The 13,824-nt window shown below is 39.8% G+C and overlaps 1 protein-coding gene across 11 annotated transcripts in view; it reads right to left on the bottom strand.

Annotated features, from left to right (window-relative positions):
* The window catches only part of LRRC7 (leucine rich repeat containing 7), a 203,634-nt gene that overhangs the window by 64,612 nt on the left and 125,198 nt on the right, over positions 1–13,824 (bottom strand). For all 11 annotated transcript variants that reach the window (XM_034433211.3, XM_087889808.1, XM_087889809.1 and 8 more), the window contains 3 exons: positions 7,522–7,585; positions 2,468–2,542; positions 638–782 (listed from right to left, as the gene is read on the bottom strand). In XM_034433211.3, the coding sequence (XP_034289102.2) occupies positions 638–782; positions 2,468–2,542; positions 7,522–7,585 (284 nt within the window). The remainder of the gene's footprint in view (positions 1–637; positions 783–2,467; positions 2,543–7,521; positions 7,586–13,824) is intronic.

The raw sequence follows: 13,824 nt of genomic DNA, 5'->3' as shown, positions 1-13,824 counted from the left end.
ATCCAGTTTGTCACCCCTGGAATAAAGGGATAGTGCAAGCATATACATCATTTGTTTTGCAATGCAAAGTACAGCTTTTGTTGTTTGGTAGTTCTGAGTACTATGTTATGATGCCTATTAAAAGATTTCTGAACAGAAGTGACTTGAAATAACAGGATTGAAAGAGAGAGAGAAACACACAGAGAGAATCTGCTAGATCAACTGAAAGTGTTCTTTTCTATAGATAAACACACTACTTTTCCAAAGATACATCAATTTTTGCTGCTGCCAATCAAAATGGATTGACATCCCATTTAATTCCTACACGCTTTTTAAAATGCACTTTGAAACTTATATCTGAAGATGTTAATTTTACATCAATAATTATTCTTGATGACATCTTCTAAACGAAATTACTATATCCATTGTAAGATTATAATGAGCAATTTAATGAAATGCATTTCTTTAAATTTTGAAGGATGACATAACTTTCATTTGTGTTCTTTAACTTAATGTAAGAGCAGTATATAATTTTCAAGTTAAAGTTGCTAATAGCTTATGCTTACTGGTTTTTTTCTGTTACTATTGAGAAGAATCTAAATGAATTTCATCTATTACCCCAAACCCAATTCCAGAGTAGTCATTATTCAGTCAATACCTATAGAATCTGGCAGTTGTTGTAGCATATTTGATGACAATAGTAGATCTTCAAGGGCTTCACATCCTGATATGTCCAGATCTATACTTTCTATCCTATTTTTTGACATATCCAAGTATATCAGTTGTTTTAATCGTCCTATAGACTTGATAAGATTACATAAGAATATAGTTAGTTGATTCAACTATTCATTGCAGTTACTAATATTTAATACAGTAATACACTACAAACTTAAAAGTTAATGAACAGGCAATGTCAATTTATTGAAGCAAAAGTAAACTGTCTTGATGTTTCATTGATCAGTTTAAATGGAAAAACCAAGAACAACCAAAATATATTAGTTTCTAATATTTTGACTGAAACTATAATTATTAAGCTTTGAGCATTTTGTGTAATATCCATATGAGCATCTCCTATACAGCGCATTGCAGTAGTTGAATTAGGAGGTAACCAGAGCATGAGTGACCGTGAGTAGAGCTTCTCAGCCTAGGAATAGGCACAAGTGGCATACAATACAAAGTTGTGCAAAGGCCCTTCTAGCCAATATGGGGGATATATTAGAACAGGCATGCTGCATGCACTTCTATGATACCGAAAGTCACCAAACACATAGTCTATTTATATGAGTATACCTTTATACTGGATTAAGGTACACATTTTGGTAAACATCCTGGTCTCTTTGATACCGCAATACAATGTTGTGTCCTTACAGGAGGCGGTAACTGTTGCAGACTCAAAATAATACAATAAGTTCATTATTTAAATCTGGAAAACCAGGTCTCATCTGAAACGATGGACTTTTGACAGGGACATCCAGCACGATTTAATTAAAGCTCCAACTTTGTTTGTATTGCCTTTCTATGGGAGACTGCTCTCTTATACTAAATATATCCTGTGAACCCAGCTCACAGGACGGCTTTTATTTTCTACTGCTATATAGTGATATTGATCTTGTTACAAAAACAAGGTCGTAATTTTCCTGTCCTTACTCAGGGAGTCCTTACTCAGAGAGAAAATAAACAATTTGTCATGTGCTCTTCATGTTGTCCCTTTTGAACAGCATGCAAGCTTAATAACAATTCTTAATCTGAACTCATGCTAATTTGGAGATTATTTGCCTCATCTTAGTTAAATATCTCCAGAAACATCACTAAATCTGTTGCAGTTGACATTATTTTGGTTTTATGAACCTAATAAAGATTTATTTGATTTTCAATTGCCATAGTTACCGGTCTAATAATTTTGGTAATTTGCTTCTCCTTTTAAGTTGATTTATTCTTTTATGCTGATCTATTCTTTTATTAATTACTCTTTGTTTTCATATGAGTGTTTCTTTCTTTTTCCTTTGGATTTATGTACTTTTATTGTTAAATCTATATATTATTGAAAGTCTCCTGTTTGTCTGTGTATAACCTTTAACTGGGTGAAATGGTCTATCGTAGAGCAATAATTTTTAAACCAAGGTACCTCAAATAGGCTAAACTATAGAATGCGTCCAAAATCAGATTCTGATGGAATAGAAATTGGACAAATTCTATAAAATATTTTGTAAAATAAAAGTCATTAAATATTTTATGATATAATAAAAATGTCACAAAAAATTCCTGTGGTCAACTTCTGATGTTTGACTGTGCTACACAGTTCAACATAGGCTATTTTTAAGGCAGATGCATGTCAATATTTCCCTGAATTTTTACGAACTTTTTCAGTGAAGGCAATATCAAAATAACTTCAGTAAAGAAAAATGATCTGCACTTCCAAAATATATTTATTATACAATTCTGCAACATTATATACTTCATATATACATATATGTATATACAGCCATACCCCAGGTAATGTTTGAAGTGAATTGTTGTCCATCCATAATTCTTTTAGGTTTTGTATTTGTTCCAGAACTTCAGGCTGCAAAAAAACAGCTTTTACATAAACATACAGTCTTAAGTGATTATTACATTAAATATTATTGAAATTCATATTTTGATTTATGAATGGTTTAATCCAGTGGTCACCAACCAGTGGTCTGCAGAGAAATTTTTGTATTTTTGCATTTTTGCAGGTGGTGCAATACGGAAAAAGGAGCGCAGCCCTTGCCGTCTGGAATGAATAGTGCTGTTGTGGCGGTGGGGGAGGGGACAGCACAAGCAGGAAGAAGCAGCGTTTGCGATGGCTGGAAGCTGTGGGAGCGAAGCACTACTTTCATTTGCACGGCAACAGCATTCCGCCTCGGTATATTTGTGCCAGCCAGTGGTGCAAGGCAGCCCTCGTCTCCTGCCACTTGGGATTCGGAACAGTAAATGGCATCTGGTCTGGAAAGCAGCCAGATTTTGCTGTCTATTGCGGACACCAGATCGGCCCCCTGCAAGCTCTCGTCTCTTGAGGAACGCTCCCTGAAGTGGCGCTGGAAACTTTGGTCGGGCTGCTCGAGAGACGAGAGCTTGCAGGGGGCCGATCTGGTGTCTGCAATGGAGAGCAAAATTGGGCTTCTTCTCTCTGCTGTAAGTGCGGAATCAGGATTCCGCCTTGGTATATTTGTGGCACAAGGCAGCCCTCATTTCCTGCCGCTTGGGACTTGGAGTGGTAAACAGCATCTGGTTCGGGAAGCAGCGGAATTTTGGTCTCCATTGCGGATGCCAGATCGGCCCCCTGCAAGCTCTCATCTCTCGAGGAGCCCGACCAAAGTTTCCAGCGCCACTTCAGGGAGCGCTCCTCAAGAGATGAGAGCTTGCAGGGGGCCGATCTGGCATCCGCAATGGAGAACAAAATCCGGCTGCTCTCTGGACCAGTCACCATTTACGCTCCAAGTCCCAAGCAGCAGGAGATGAGGGCTGTCTTGTGCCGCAAATATACCAAGGCAGAATCCTGATGCCGCACTTACAGCGGAGAGAAGAAGCCCGGTTTTGCTCTCCATTGCAGACACCAGATCGCCCCCCTGCAAGCTCTCGTCTCTCGAGGAACCTCACCAAAGTTTCCAGCGCCGCTTCAGGGAGCGCTCCTCGAGAGACGAGCTTGCAGGGGGCCGATCTGGCATCCACAATGGAGAGCAAAATCCGGCTGCTCCCCGGACCAGTCACCATTTACCGCTCCGAATCCCAAGTGGCAGGAGATGAGGGCCGCCTTGTGCCACTGGCTGGCACAAATATACCAAGGCGAATGCTCATGCCATGCAAGTTCAAGTAGTGCTTCACTCCCACACTTCTTCCGGCCCTTGTTGGTGCTCCGTGCACCTCGGTCTCTCAGGGAGACGCTTGACTTCCTCTCAGCCCCAAGACACTGGCTGGTCCATGAGATGGGAGAGAGAGAGACAATGAGAGAGAGAGAGAGAGAGAGAGAGGGAGGGAGGGAGAGAGAGAGAGAGAGAATCAGAATGAGACAGAAAGAGAAAGAGACAAAGAATTAAAGAGAGAGAGAAACAGAATGAGACACAGAGAGAAAGAGACAAAGAATGAAAGGGAAAGACAGAATGAAAGAGAGAATGAGAGGAGAATGAGAGAGAGAAAAAAAGAGACAGAGAGAAAGAGACAAAGAATGAAAGGGAAAGACAGAATGAAAGAGAGAATGAGAGGAGAATGAGAGAGAGAAAAAAGAGACAGAGAGAATCAGAGACAGAGTGAGAGAGAGAGAGAGAATGAGAGACAGAGAAAGAGACAAAGAATGAAAGAGAGAGAATCAGAGAGAGAATGAGAGAGAGAGAGAGAGAGAGAGAGAGGATCAGAATGAGAATCAGAATGAGAGAGAGAGAGTGGGGGAGAGAGAGAGAGAAAGGTAGGAGAGAGAAAGAGAGAGAAAGAGGGGAGAGAGAGAAAGAGGGGGAGAGAGAAAGTGGGGGGTAGAGAGAAAGAAAGAAATAATGAGAGAGAAAGAGTGGGAGAGAGAGAAAGAAAGAGAAAGAGAGAGGGGAGAGACAGAGAAAGAGAGAATGAGAGAGAGAGAATGGGGGAAAGAGAGAGAGAGAAAGAGGGGGAGAGAGAAAGAGAATGAGAAAGAAAGAGTGGGAGAGAGAGAGAAAGAGAATGAGAGAGAAAGAGTGGGAGAGAAAGCGAGTAAGAGAATGAGAAAGAGAGAGGGGGAGAGAGAGAAAGAGAGAATGAGAGAGAGAGAGTGGGGGAGAGAGAGAGAAAGAAAGAGGGGAAGAGAGAATGAGAGAGAAAGAGTGGGAGAGAGAGAGAAAGAGAGCGTGAGAAAGAGACTTCAGGCTTCTGTGGGGCAAGCCTGAAAAAGAAAAGTGGATAAGATAGGAGAGGCTTCTGTGGGGCAAGCCTGAGGGAGAGAAGGGGATAGGAGAGGAGAGGCTTCTCTGGGGCAAGCCTGAGGGAGAGAAGGAGGTAGGATAGAAGAGACTTCTGTGGGCCAAGCCTGAGAGAGAGAAGGGAATAGGAAAGGAAAGGCTTCTGGAGGGCAAGCAGAGGAATCCACAAAGGAGCAGAAGCGGTTGAAGGAGAGCTCAGCAGGCAATTCAAGACAGGGAGAGAGGAGAGAGAGAGAGAGAGAAAGAAGGGCCAACCAGCCACATGAATACCATCTCATCACGTGACCCACCGGCTGGGAAAGACTGACCATCATCCCACCACTTGACCTGCCTGCTGAGAGGAGATTGATCACCACGACACTACATGACCCAGGCCAGTAGAGGAGCCTCAGCTATACCGGCAGCTATACCAAGAGGGCCAGAAGAACCCGGACTCTAGTGGCCCTTTCGGGGGTAGCGCAGTGGTGAAATCCATTTTTTTTACAGCTGGTTCTGTAGGTGTGGCTTGGTGGGCATGGTGTGGCTTTGTGGGCTTGGCAGGGAAGGATACTGCAAAATCTCCATTCCCACCCCACTCCAGGAGAAAGATACTGCAAAATCCCCATTCCCATCCCACTCTGGGGCCAGCCAGAGGTGGTATTTGCTGGTTTTCTGAACTACTCAAAATTTCCGCTGCCAGTTCTCCGAATTGCTCAAAATTTCCACTACCGGTTCTCCAGAACCTGTCAGAACCTGCTGGATTTCACCCCTGGGGTAGCGCTACACTTGTATCTTTGTAAAATGATTTATATTGTTATATTTAGTTTCCTAGTATGATTTAGGTTAATTCAGGGGTGGGTTCTAAATTTTTTTACTACCGGTTCTGTGGGCGTGGCTTATTTTGTGGGCATGGCTTGTGGGGGGTAATATGACTGGGTGGGCATGGCCAACTTTTTTTTTTTTTACTTTTAAAAGCATTTTTTCTACAACCTTAAGAGGTTGCAGAAAAAAATGCAAAAAACATCCATAGATACACTCACAAGACATTTAATTGCCTACCCTTCTTTCGCCCCCCTCTGCGTACCCAGTGCCCTATTACAGCTGCTGCCTCTGGGTCCCGGCTGGGCAGCCAGCAAAACCTCTCCCACCGCTTCCTCCTCCTTCTCCTCCTGCTGCTGCAACAGGGAAGCCCCGCTGAGGGGAAAATGAACTACCCTAGCCTGCCCATCAGTTCCTTCTCCTTCCTCCCCTCAGTTTACCTGGCTCCATCAAAGCAGCGCCGGAACCCCTAGCCCGGCTTTTATCTGCTGCCCCAAGTTTGTGCACTGAAAGAAGGCTCACTCAGCCCCTGGTGGGCGTCGAATGAAAACCCCAGCCGGCCTCCCCTCCCAAGCTCTGCAGCCGCAAAGACGGAGGCACTTGTCTGGGGCCGGTGGTGGCGCCTGCAGAAGCCGAGGGGTGTTGAGGCGCTGAGGCAAACCCCCACATCCTATGCCTACCCCCAAGGCACTCTTTCTGTCAGCCGCCCTTCTTCCCCCCCTTTACAACCCCTTGAAGAGAAGCTTGGTGCATCTTCCACAGTCCCGACGGAGGGAGCGGGATGGAAGTTCCTGCCCCTTGCAAGAGCGGAGTGGTCCCTGGTTTTAGGAAGAAGAAAGGCGCTAAGCAGGGTCGGGGATAGGCATGTCCTCGGTTCCTCCATGGACACTTTTGTCAGCCAATCAGCCCTCCTTCCTTCCATCCCTCACCCGGGGATCCGCCGGGCCCCGTGCCTCCAACATTGGCTGAGCGAAGCTAAAGATAGCCCCAGGCCTCTGGAGGGAGGGAGGGAGGGAGGGAGGGAAGCCCTGGCCTGCTGCTCCTGCCGCCGCCACCCCCTTGCCCCCAGCAAGAGCGGTTCTTGTGCTGCTGCTTCTCCGACAGCACCAGGAGCAACTGCCGGGGCAGAGAGGGTGGGGCAGGCTGGGATGGCAGGCCGTTCTCACCGGGTAACAGACAGGCTGCTCCTGGAGCAGCCAGGAGAAGGAGAAGCTGCCAGCGGGGAGGCGAGCCAGCCCAGGAGGACTGGAGGAGAGCGCAGCTTCTCCTCATGGAGATCTACCGGTGGGAAAATGGCAGCAGTAAGAGGTGCGCTGGTCAGGAAGTGGTTATGCTCCCTGGCCAGAGAGGGTTGCACAAACCTTTGCTGGAGTGAACGTGCAACCCTCTCCGGCCAGGGAGCATAACCACTTCCTGGCTCACACATTTCTTACCACGCCTTTATAAGCCTTTATTTTAGTAATTTTTATGTTACTTTCTTTTAAAGCAAGATCACTATCTGCACTTTCCCACATTAGCTCACAAAATTTACAGCACTAGGTACAATAAACAAATAACTAGTTATATTTCTGACTCTCCTACTCTCTTCTAAAAAAAGGATCACAGACAGAAATAGATCCATTATCACTCCATAGCTGTTTTTTAAATCATCTACGTAGAACAGAACTTTGTTCAACATATAGAGGAAATTAAATAGTGTAGCAACTTTTTTTCTCAAAGGAGCAAATTTGCCTTAAAGAGCATAATGATATGGATCATTAGACTGAGGATTTGTATATTAAATGACTGCTTCTTTTAGAATGATAGTTTTGTTTGTTTTTGAACAAATGTTCCTTACCAGCTCAGAAAATTCATTATTACCCAGGTCAAGCCTCTCCAGTTGGGTCAGTTTGTGCATTGACCTACAAAAAAGCAAAGACAATTATAATCATTTTATCTAATAATAAATTTAGTAAAACTACAATATGCAAAGTGATAAGGCATGCATTGTTATTCACATTGTTAAAACTAAAGAAGTCATATCAGTCAGCATTTTTTTTTTGTCAAATTCCTGCTTTTATTATGAAAATACTTTTGGGCACACAATCTTATTATGGATTGAAGACCCCTAAGCTTAAAATACATGATATTGTGTGAGGTGGCTCTCATTTTATTTTAATTGAGATTTTAAATCTGTAGAAATATCAAAATCTGATCCTCTTCAAGGATCATTTTGATAAATGGAAAATGATTTCTGCAATATAGTATTGAAAATGATTTCAATACTGGATCAAAATGCTAGTATTTTGTAATAATGGGTTGGGGAATTTTCCAATCCTAAAGTATTGAAAATATTCTATTAAATATATAATATGAATATGCTAAGCTCACTGTACATGAGCTATATGAACAGAGATACGAAACCATATTTTGCAATACTGTAATACATATGCTAAATATTAAACATGTAATACAAATTATTCTGGCTTGGGTTTTCCCTCATTGTGAATTTTATACTGTTTCCCCTTTATTGTTGGAGTAGTTTCGATATTAAACAATCAAGGCTAACTTCTGGCCAAACAATGCAACACTTCACTTCAATATTTGGATCAATTCTTCCAGTGATGCTGTCTAGATGTGTTGAATTAATGTTCTGTAATTCTCTGCCAGAATAGTCTTCAGATTATCATCTCAGAAAAAATAGCAGGAAGAAAAAGACTAGTGTAAAATAGGATTGTAGAGAATATTGATACAAAAAAGTTGAAAACTGTCACTGTTTGACTTGGAAGTTTATACAATCTATCACTAATGAATTTTGTATATTTCAACTACTTTTATGTATCTGATACTGTCTGTCTAACCCCATAATTTACTTATTAGTAACTTTTTTAAACATAATGAACAAGACATATGAGAGATCATATAAGACGTATTCTCCTCCAAAAAGAAATTGGCTATAAAAAATGAACATTATTTGACTACATAACATAATATTTTCTGTTCTAAATTTTCACCTGACTTTACTCCATTCTGTTCCTTTGATTCTTTGTCCCAATGTGGCTATTAATCACTGTTACAAACTAACTAGTCTTTGCCTTGTGGCTGGACATGGAAGGCATGAACAAACTGCCAGCTACTCTTTCCCAATGTCTTCTCGATTTGGGCAGTCATTAATAAAAAAAAGAAATTAACTGATATGCAATGAAGCTTTATTTACATCTTCAGAAGAATATGTGTTGTTAGATTAATTATGAAAACTCTTTTACAAGTAACTATGATCCTTCCTCCTTTCCTCCTTTCCTCCTTTCCTTTCCTTCCTCCTTTACTCCTTTCCTTCCTTCCTTCCTTCCTTCCTTCCTTCCTTCTTTCCTTTCTCCCTCCCTCCCTCCCTCCCTCCCCCCTCCCTGTTTTATTCAATGCTGTTAAATTTACCGGGACCATAAGTGAAGCATTTATTTGGCATAAATCATTTATCTCAATGTTATACACCATTGCCTTTTATAATTACAAAATGGTTCTTTGACATTTCTTTGAGATACGGCCTTTTGAACAACAAACTATTTCGCATTATGGAGAGTCAAACAATTATATAAGAGAAAATCAACAGTAACACTGCTCTAGATAAGTACTGACCTCATAGGAAGCAGATCAGAGAATTTTACCCAATCTTATTTTTAGACTTTTTTTTAGTCTTGGAGGCAAAAAAAATTTCAAGGTACCGTATTTTCCGGCGTATAAGACGACTGGGCGTATAAGACGACCCCCGACTTTTCCTGTTAAAATATAGGGTTTGGGCTATACTCGCCGTATAAGGCTACCCCTCTTCCAATGCACACCAAATAAAAATTAAAAAACATCAACTGGCTCACCCACAATGTAAAAGCAGCTGTGCTAGACCCAAAATGGCCCCTGCAACAAGCAGGAACCTCACACAGCCACAAAAAGCCCCAAAAAACAACTTTCACACTTTACACACACACAACACAATACAACTGGCTCACCCACAATGTAAAAGCAGCTGTGCTAGACCCAAAATGGCCCCTGCAACAAGCAGGAACTTCACACAGCCACAAAAAGCCCAAAAACCCAACTTTTACACTTTACACACACAAAATTCCACATACAGCTTTGTGAGATTTTGTGTGTTTGTGTAGATAGAGTGAAACACTACAGAAACACACTAAATCTCAGAAAACTGCACAAATATTATTTTATTTTATTTTATTTTATTTTTATTTTTATATGAAAGCTAAATTTAAAACTTCCTAAACTTTAAATGGCTAGGTCTAAAAAAGAACAACTAAAAAAAAACCCAATTAACTATTTTTTTTAAAGCTTCCAAAGGGGAAAAAAACTTACCCAATAGAACAAGGGTCTCCAACCTTGGCAACTTTAAGACTTGTAGACTTCAACTCCCAGAATTCCTCAGCCAGCTTTGTTTTGCTGGCTGAGGAATTCTGGGAGTTGAAGTCCACAACTCCCTGCCTGCTTGATTGCAGGCAGGGAGTGGCTTGCTGATAGAATGGATTCAGGCAAGCGAAGCAAGGCAAGTGTTATGACTAGCAGCTAAGGTAAGCAAGCTGGAGGGGGAAAACTTTTTTCCTTTTACATGGCTCTGGCGATCCCAGCTGAGTTTCCTGATTAGCAGGCAACTCAGCTGGGATCGTCAGAGCTTGGATCGCCAGAGCCATTTAAGGCTCGTCAGAGCCTTTCGGGCTGGTCTGCCTGGTTACAAGAGAATGACACCCGGCATATAAGACGACCCCCAACTTTTAAGAAGATTTTCATGTGTTAAAAAGTCGTCTTATACGCCGGAAAATACGGTAGGTATGATATGGCAGGCAAGGGCTCCAGCAACAACACAAAAGAACTAGTGGTCCAATGTTATGCACGTGAATTTACAGGGAAGCCCAACTGGGTACTTGGGAATTTATGCGATATATACTGGATTCACGAAACTGAAGAAGCAAGAAACATCTAGGCCCTTCTGAGACTGACACTGTTGGATGAGCACTGATGAGACATCTATAAATTATGACTCCTGCATAAAGGAACATTTTATTATGTAGGGCACACATGCATAAAAATGAAAAAGCACTGGATATAAATACATATGCCCCAAACTTTAAACACTATTATTCAGATGAAAACTGAGTTTTTTAAAATTAAGACTTATGGATGTGAGAAAGGACAATTAGAAAGGACTTATGGATACCTGGTTTTATGAATGATATTATATATGATAATTGCAACAAGGTTACTATATACACAAATATGGAAAAATACAGAAGTACCCATAACGGAGGGATTGGATAGTGAAGATGGCAGAACTTGCAGAGAGGGCAAAATTGACTTGTTTAGTTAGGGAGACAACAATAACTACTTTTTGCCAAAAATAGACTTCTGGGTTTGCTGATTTAAATGGTCTATAGAAGAAAGGAACTATATAATGCAGTTCTAAAGGGGCAAAAATCAGTGGTGGGATTCAAATTTTTTTACTACTGGTTCTATGGGTGTGGCTTAGTGGGTGTGGCATGGCTTGGTGGGTGTGGCAGGGGAAGGATACTGTAAAATCTCCATTTCCACTACACTCCAGGGCAAGGATACTGTAAAATCGCCATTCCCATCCCACTCTGGGGCCAGCGAGAGGTGGTATTTGCCGGTTTTTCGAACTACTCAAAATTTCCGCTGCCGGTTCTCTGAATTGCTCAAAATTTCCACTACCGGTTCTCCAGAACCTGTCAGAACCTGCTGGATTTCACCCCTGGGGTAGCGCTACACTTGTATCTTTGTAAAATGATTTATATTGTTATATTTAGTTTCCTAGTATGATTTAGGTTGATTCAGGGGTGGGTTCTAAATTTTTTTACTACCGGTTCTATGGGTTAGACAGCTGGGACTCGGGAGGCAGAGAATAGATGGGGGCGAGGCCAGTCAGAGGTGGTATTTACTGGTTCTTCAAACTATTCAAAATTTCCACCGGTTCTCCAGAACTGGTCAGAACCTGCTGAATACCACCTCTGTCAGAAATAATAAAATTTTGTAACTGAAAAGAAAACTGGAAGCTGCTTTTTAAACTTTTCTTTCTCATCTCTCTCTCTCTTTCTCTGTTTCTCTTTTTTCTACTTTTTTATGCTTTTGTTTTTGTTTATCTTTTAATAATGTAAAAATTTTTCAATAAAAACTACTAAAATTTTCTTCTGAAAATATAGGAGATATTAATAGCAAGGTAAATGTATACAATACCAACCATTTATGCTAAAATCCTAATCAGATCTATATTTTATATTTCAAATCCACTGAGATGAATAGACTTGTATTTCAAGAAACTGGTAGGATCAAGTAACACTAATATTATAAAACATTAGAGAAATATTTCACCAACAAATATTAGATGTAAGACAAAGAGGAATACAGAATTATAGCAGTAAGAATAAATTGGCAGGATCTAAAAGCATTCTTAAAATATTCATATACTATTAGACAAAGTTCCACTTATATACCTAATTGATTCAGAAGCCATGATAACTCATTACTAAGAAAGCTAATGAACCCAGACAATGTCCTCTCTTGTCTGCAGAACACTTGCAAGACTTTCTTCTCTTCTATGGCTGCTGAAGAATAAATGTATTCTGCTGCACTAAATGGACACTAGAAGTATTGCTACTAAGATAATCAGGATCGCTTATGACCATAGCCAGCGTCATAACTGATTGTTACAGCCCATGGAATCCTATTTAGGCACCTACATGCTCTAAACCAGGGCTGTCAAACTCATGGCTCACGAGCCGGATGCATCATGTGCTGACCACGCCCATGCCCGATTTAGCGAAGGGGGAAAAAGTCCCGATATGTCACGTGATGATGTAAGTTTGACACCCTTGCTCTAAACCTATGAGAAAAGTATTAAACTAAAAAGAGACTAAATTATGAAGGCCTACTAAATCCCTCAAATACCACGAAGATTCAGGGGCAATTCTCAGGGCTGACTTTTCATATGTCATATTAAGCAAAATATATTACATAATGACTTAATTTTTTAAATAATTTTTAAAAATTTTTATAATATATAAAAATTCCATTTTTAGTTAAACAGTGTGTTGTCTGGGTACAGATATTTTTAGGAAATAAAAATCAAAGTGTTTACAACAATATTCATTACATTGGTATTAGTATAATAATAATAATAATAATAATAATAATAATAATAATAATTTATTTGTTTATTTATTTATTTATTTATTTATCATATTTGTATACCGCCCTGCTCCCGAAGGACTCAGGGCGGTGAACAGCCAAGATAAAATACAAAGACATACAAAAGTTAAAAAACTATTAAAAACAGATTAAATAATTTAGGCTCAAAAAACAAATTAAAACATCCAATTTATCTAAAAAAAACATTTAAAACCCGATTTAAAAGCCAATTTAAAAGGGAGAGTTAGGCCAGACCAGCCTGTTGGAATAAAAACGTTTTTAGGGCACGGCGGAAGATGCGTAAGTCTTGGATAATAATAATAATCCATTTTAACAAACCTCCCTTGTGTCCTAATAATTTAGAATTATTTGTGCCCTAGGAGTTATAAATTAATGAAAATGGTCACATATATAGAGTGAACTTCCACCAGTAGCAGTTATTCAAAATAGTCTCAAGTTTGTTTTACTCCACAGATTAAAATCAAACTCATTTTTATGTGGAACACTATTCAAAACTACATAATATACTATAAGATGTTAATTGTTGATTGGGCTGTAATTTAAGAATTTATATGAAAAATTTAATCCAATATTTAAAATAAAAAATTTAAATTTAAAAAAGAATCTATATATATAATTTATACGAGACCCAGAATATTTAATTCAATACTTTCTACATATATATTACTAACAAACTATAAAATTAATAACATCAACATATGAAAGCAAATAAATTATGATGTTCGGTAATAATATAGTAGAAATATTTTAGCTTAGTCAATTGAATATAGATCATAATGCTAAAATTCCAATTAAAGGATTAAGGATTAATTTATAAAATTGAAATTGATTTGAAATCAGTTAGCTTCCAAAATTACACAGTATCAAATTTTGAATTTTAAAAAGTGTTCACTCTCTCCTTGCATTCCTATTGGAATATCTGATGATATACGGTATATATATT

Source organism: Pantherophis guttatus, chromosome 3 (genome assembly GCF_059756535.1).
Source record: "Pantherophis guttatus breed Tessera chromosome 3, ASM5975653v1, whole genome shotgun sequence".
Classification (NCBI taxonomy): domain Eukaryota; kingdom Metazoa; phylum Chordata; class Lepidosauria; order Squamata; family Colubridae; genus Pantherophis; species Pantherophis guttatus.
Note: the sequence above shows the minus strand (reverse complement) of the source record. Positions and strands in the feature narration are given on the sequence as shown.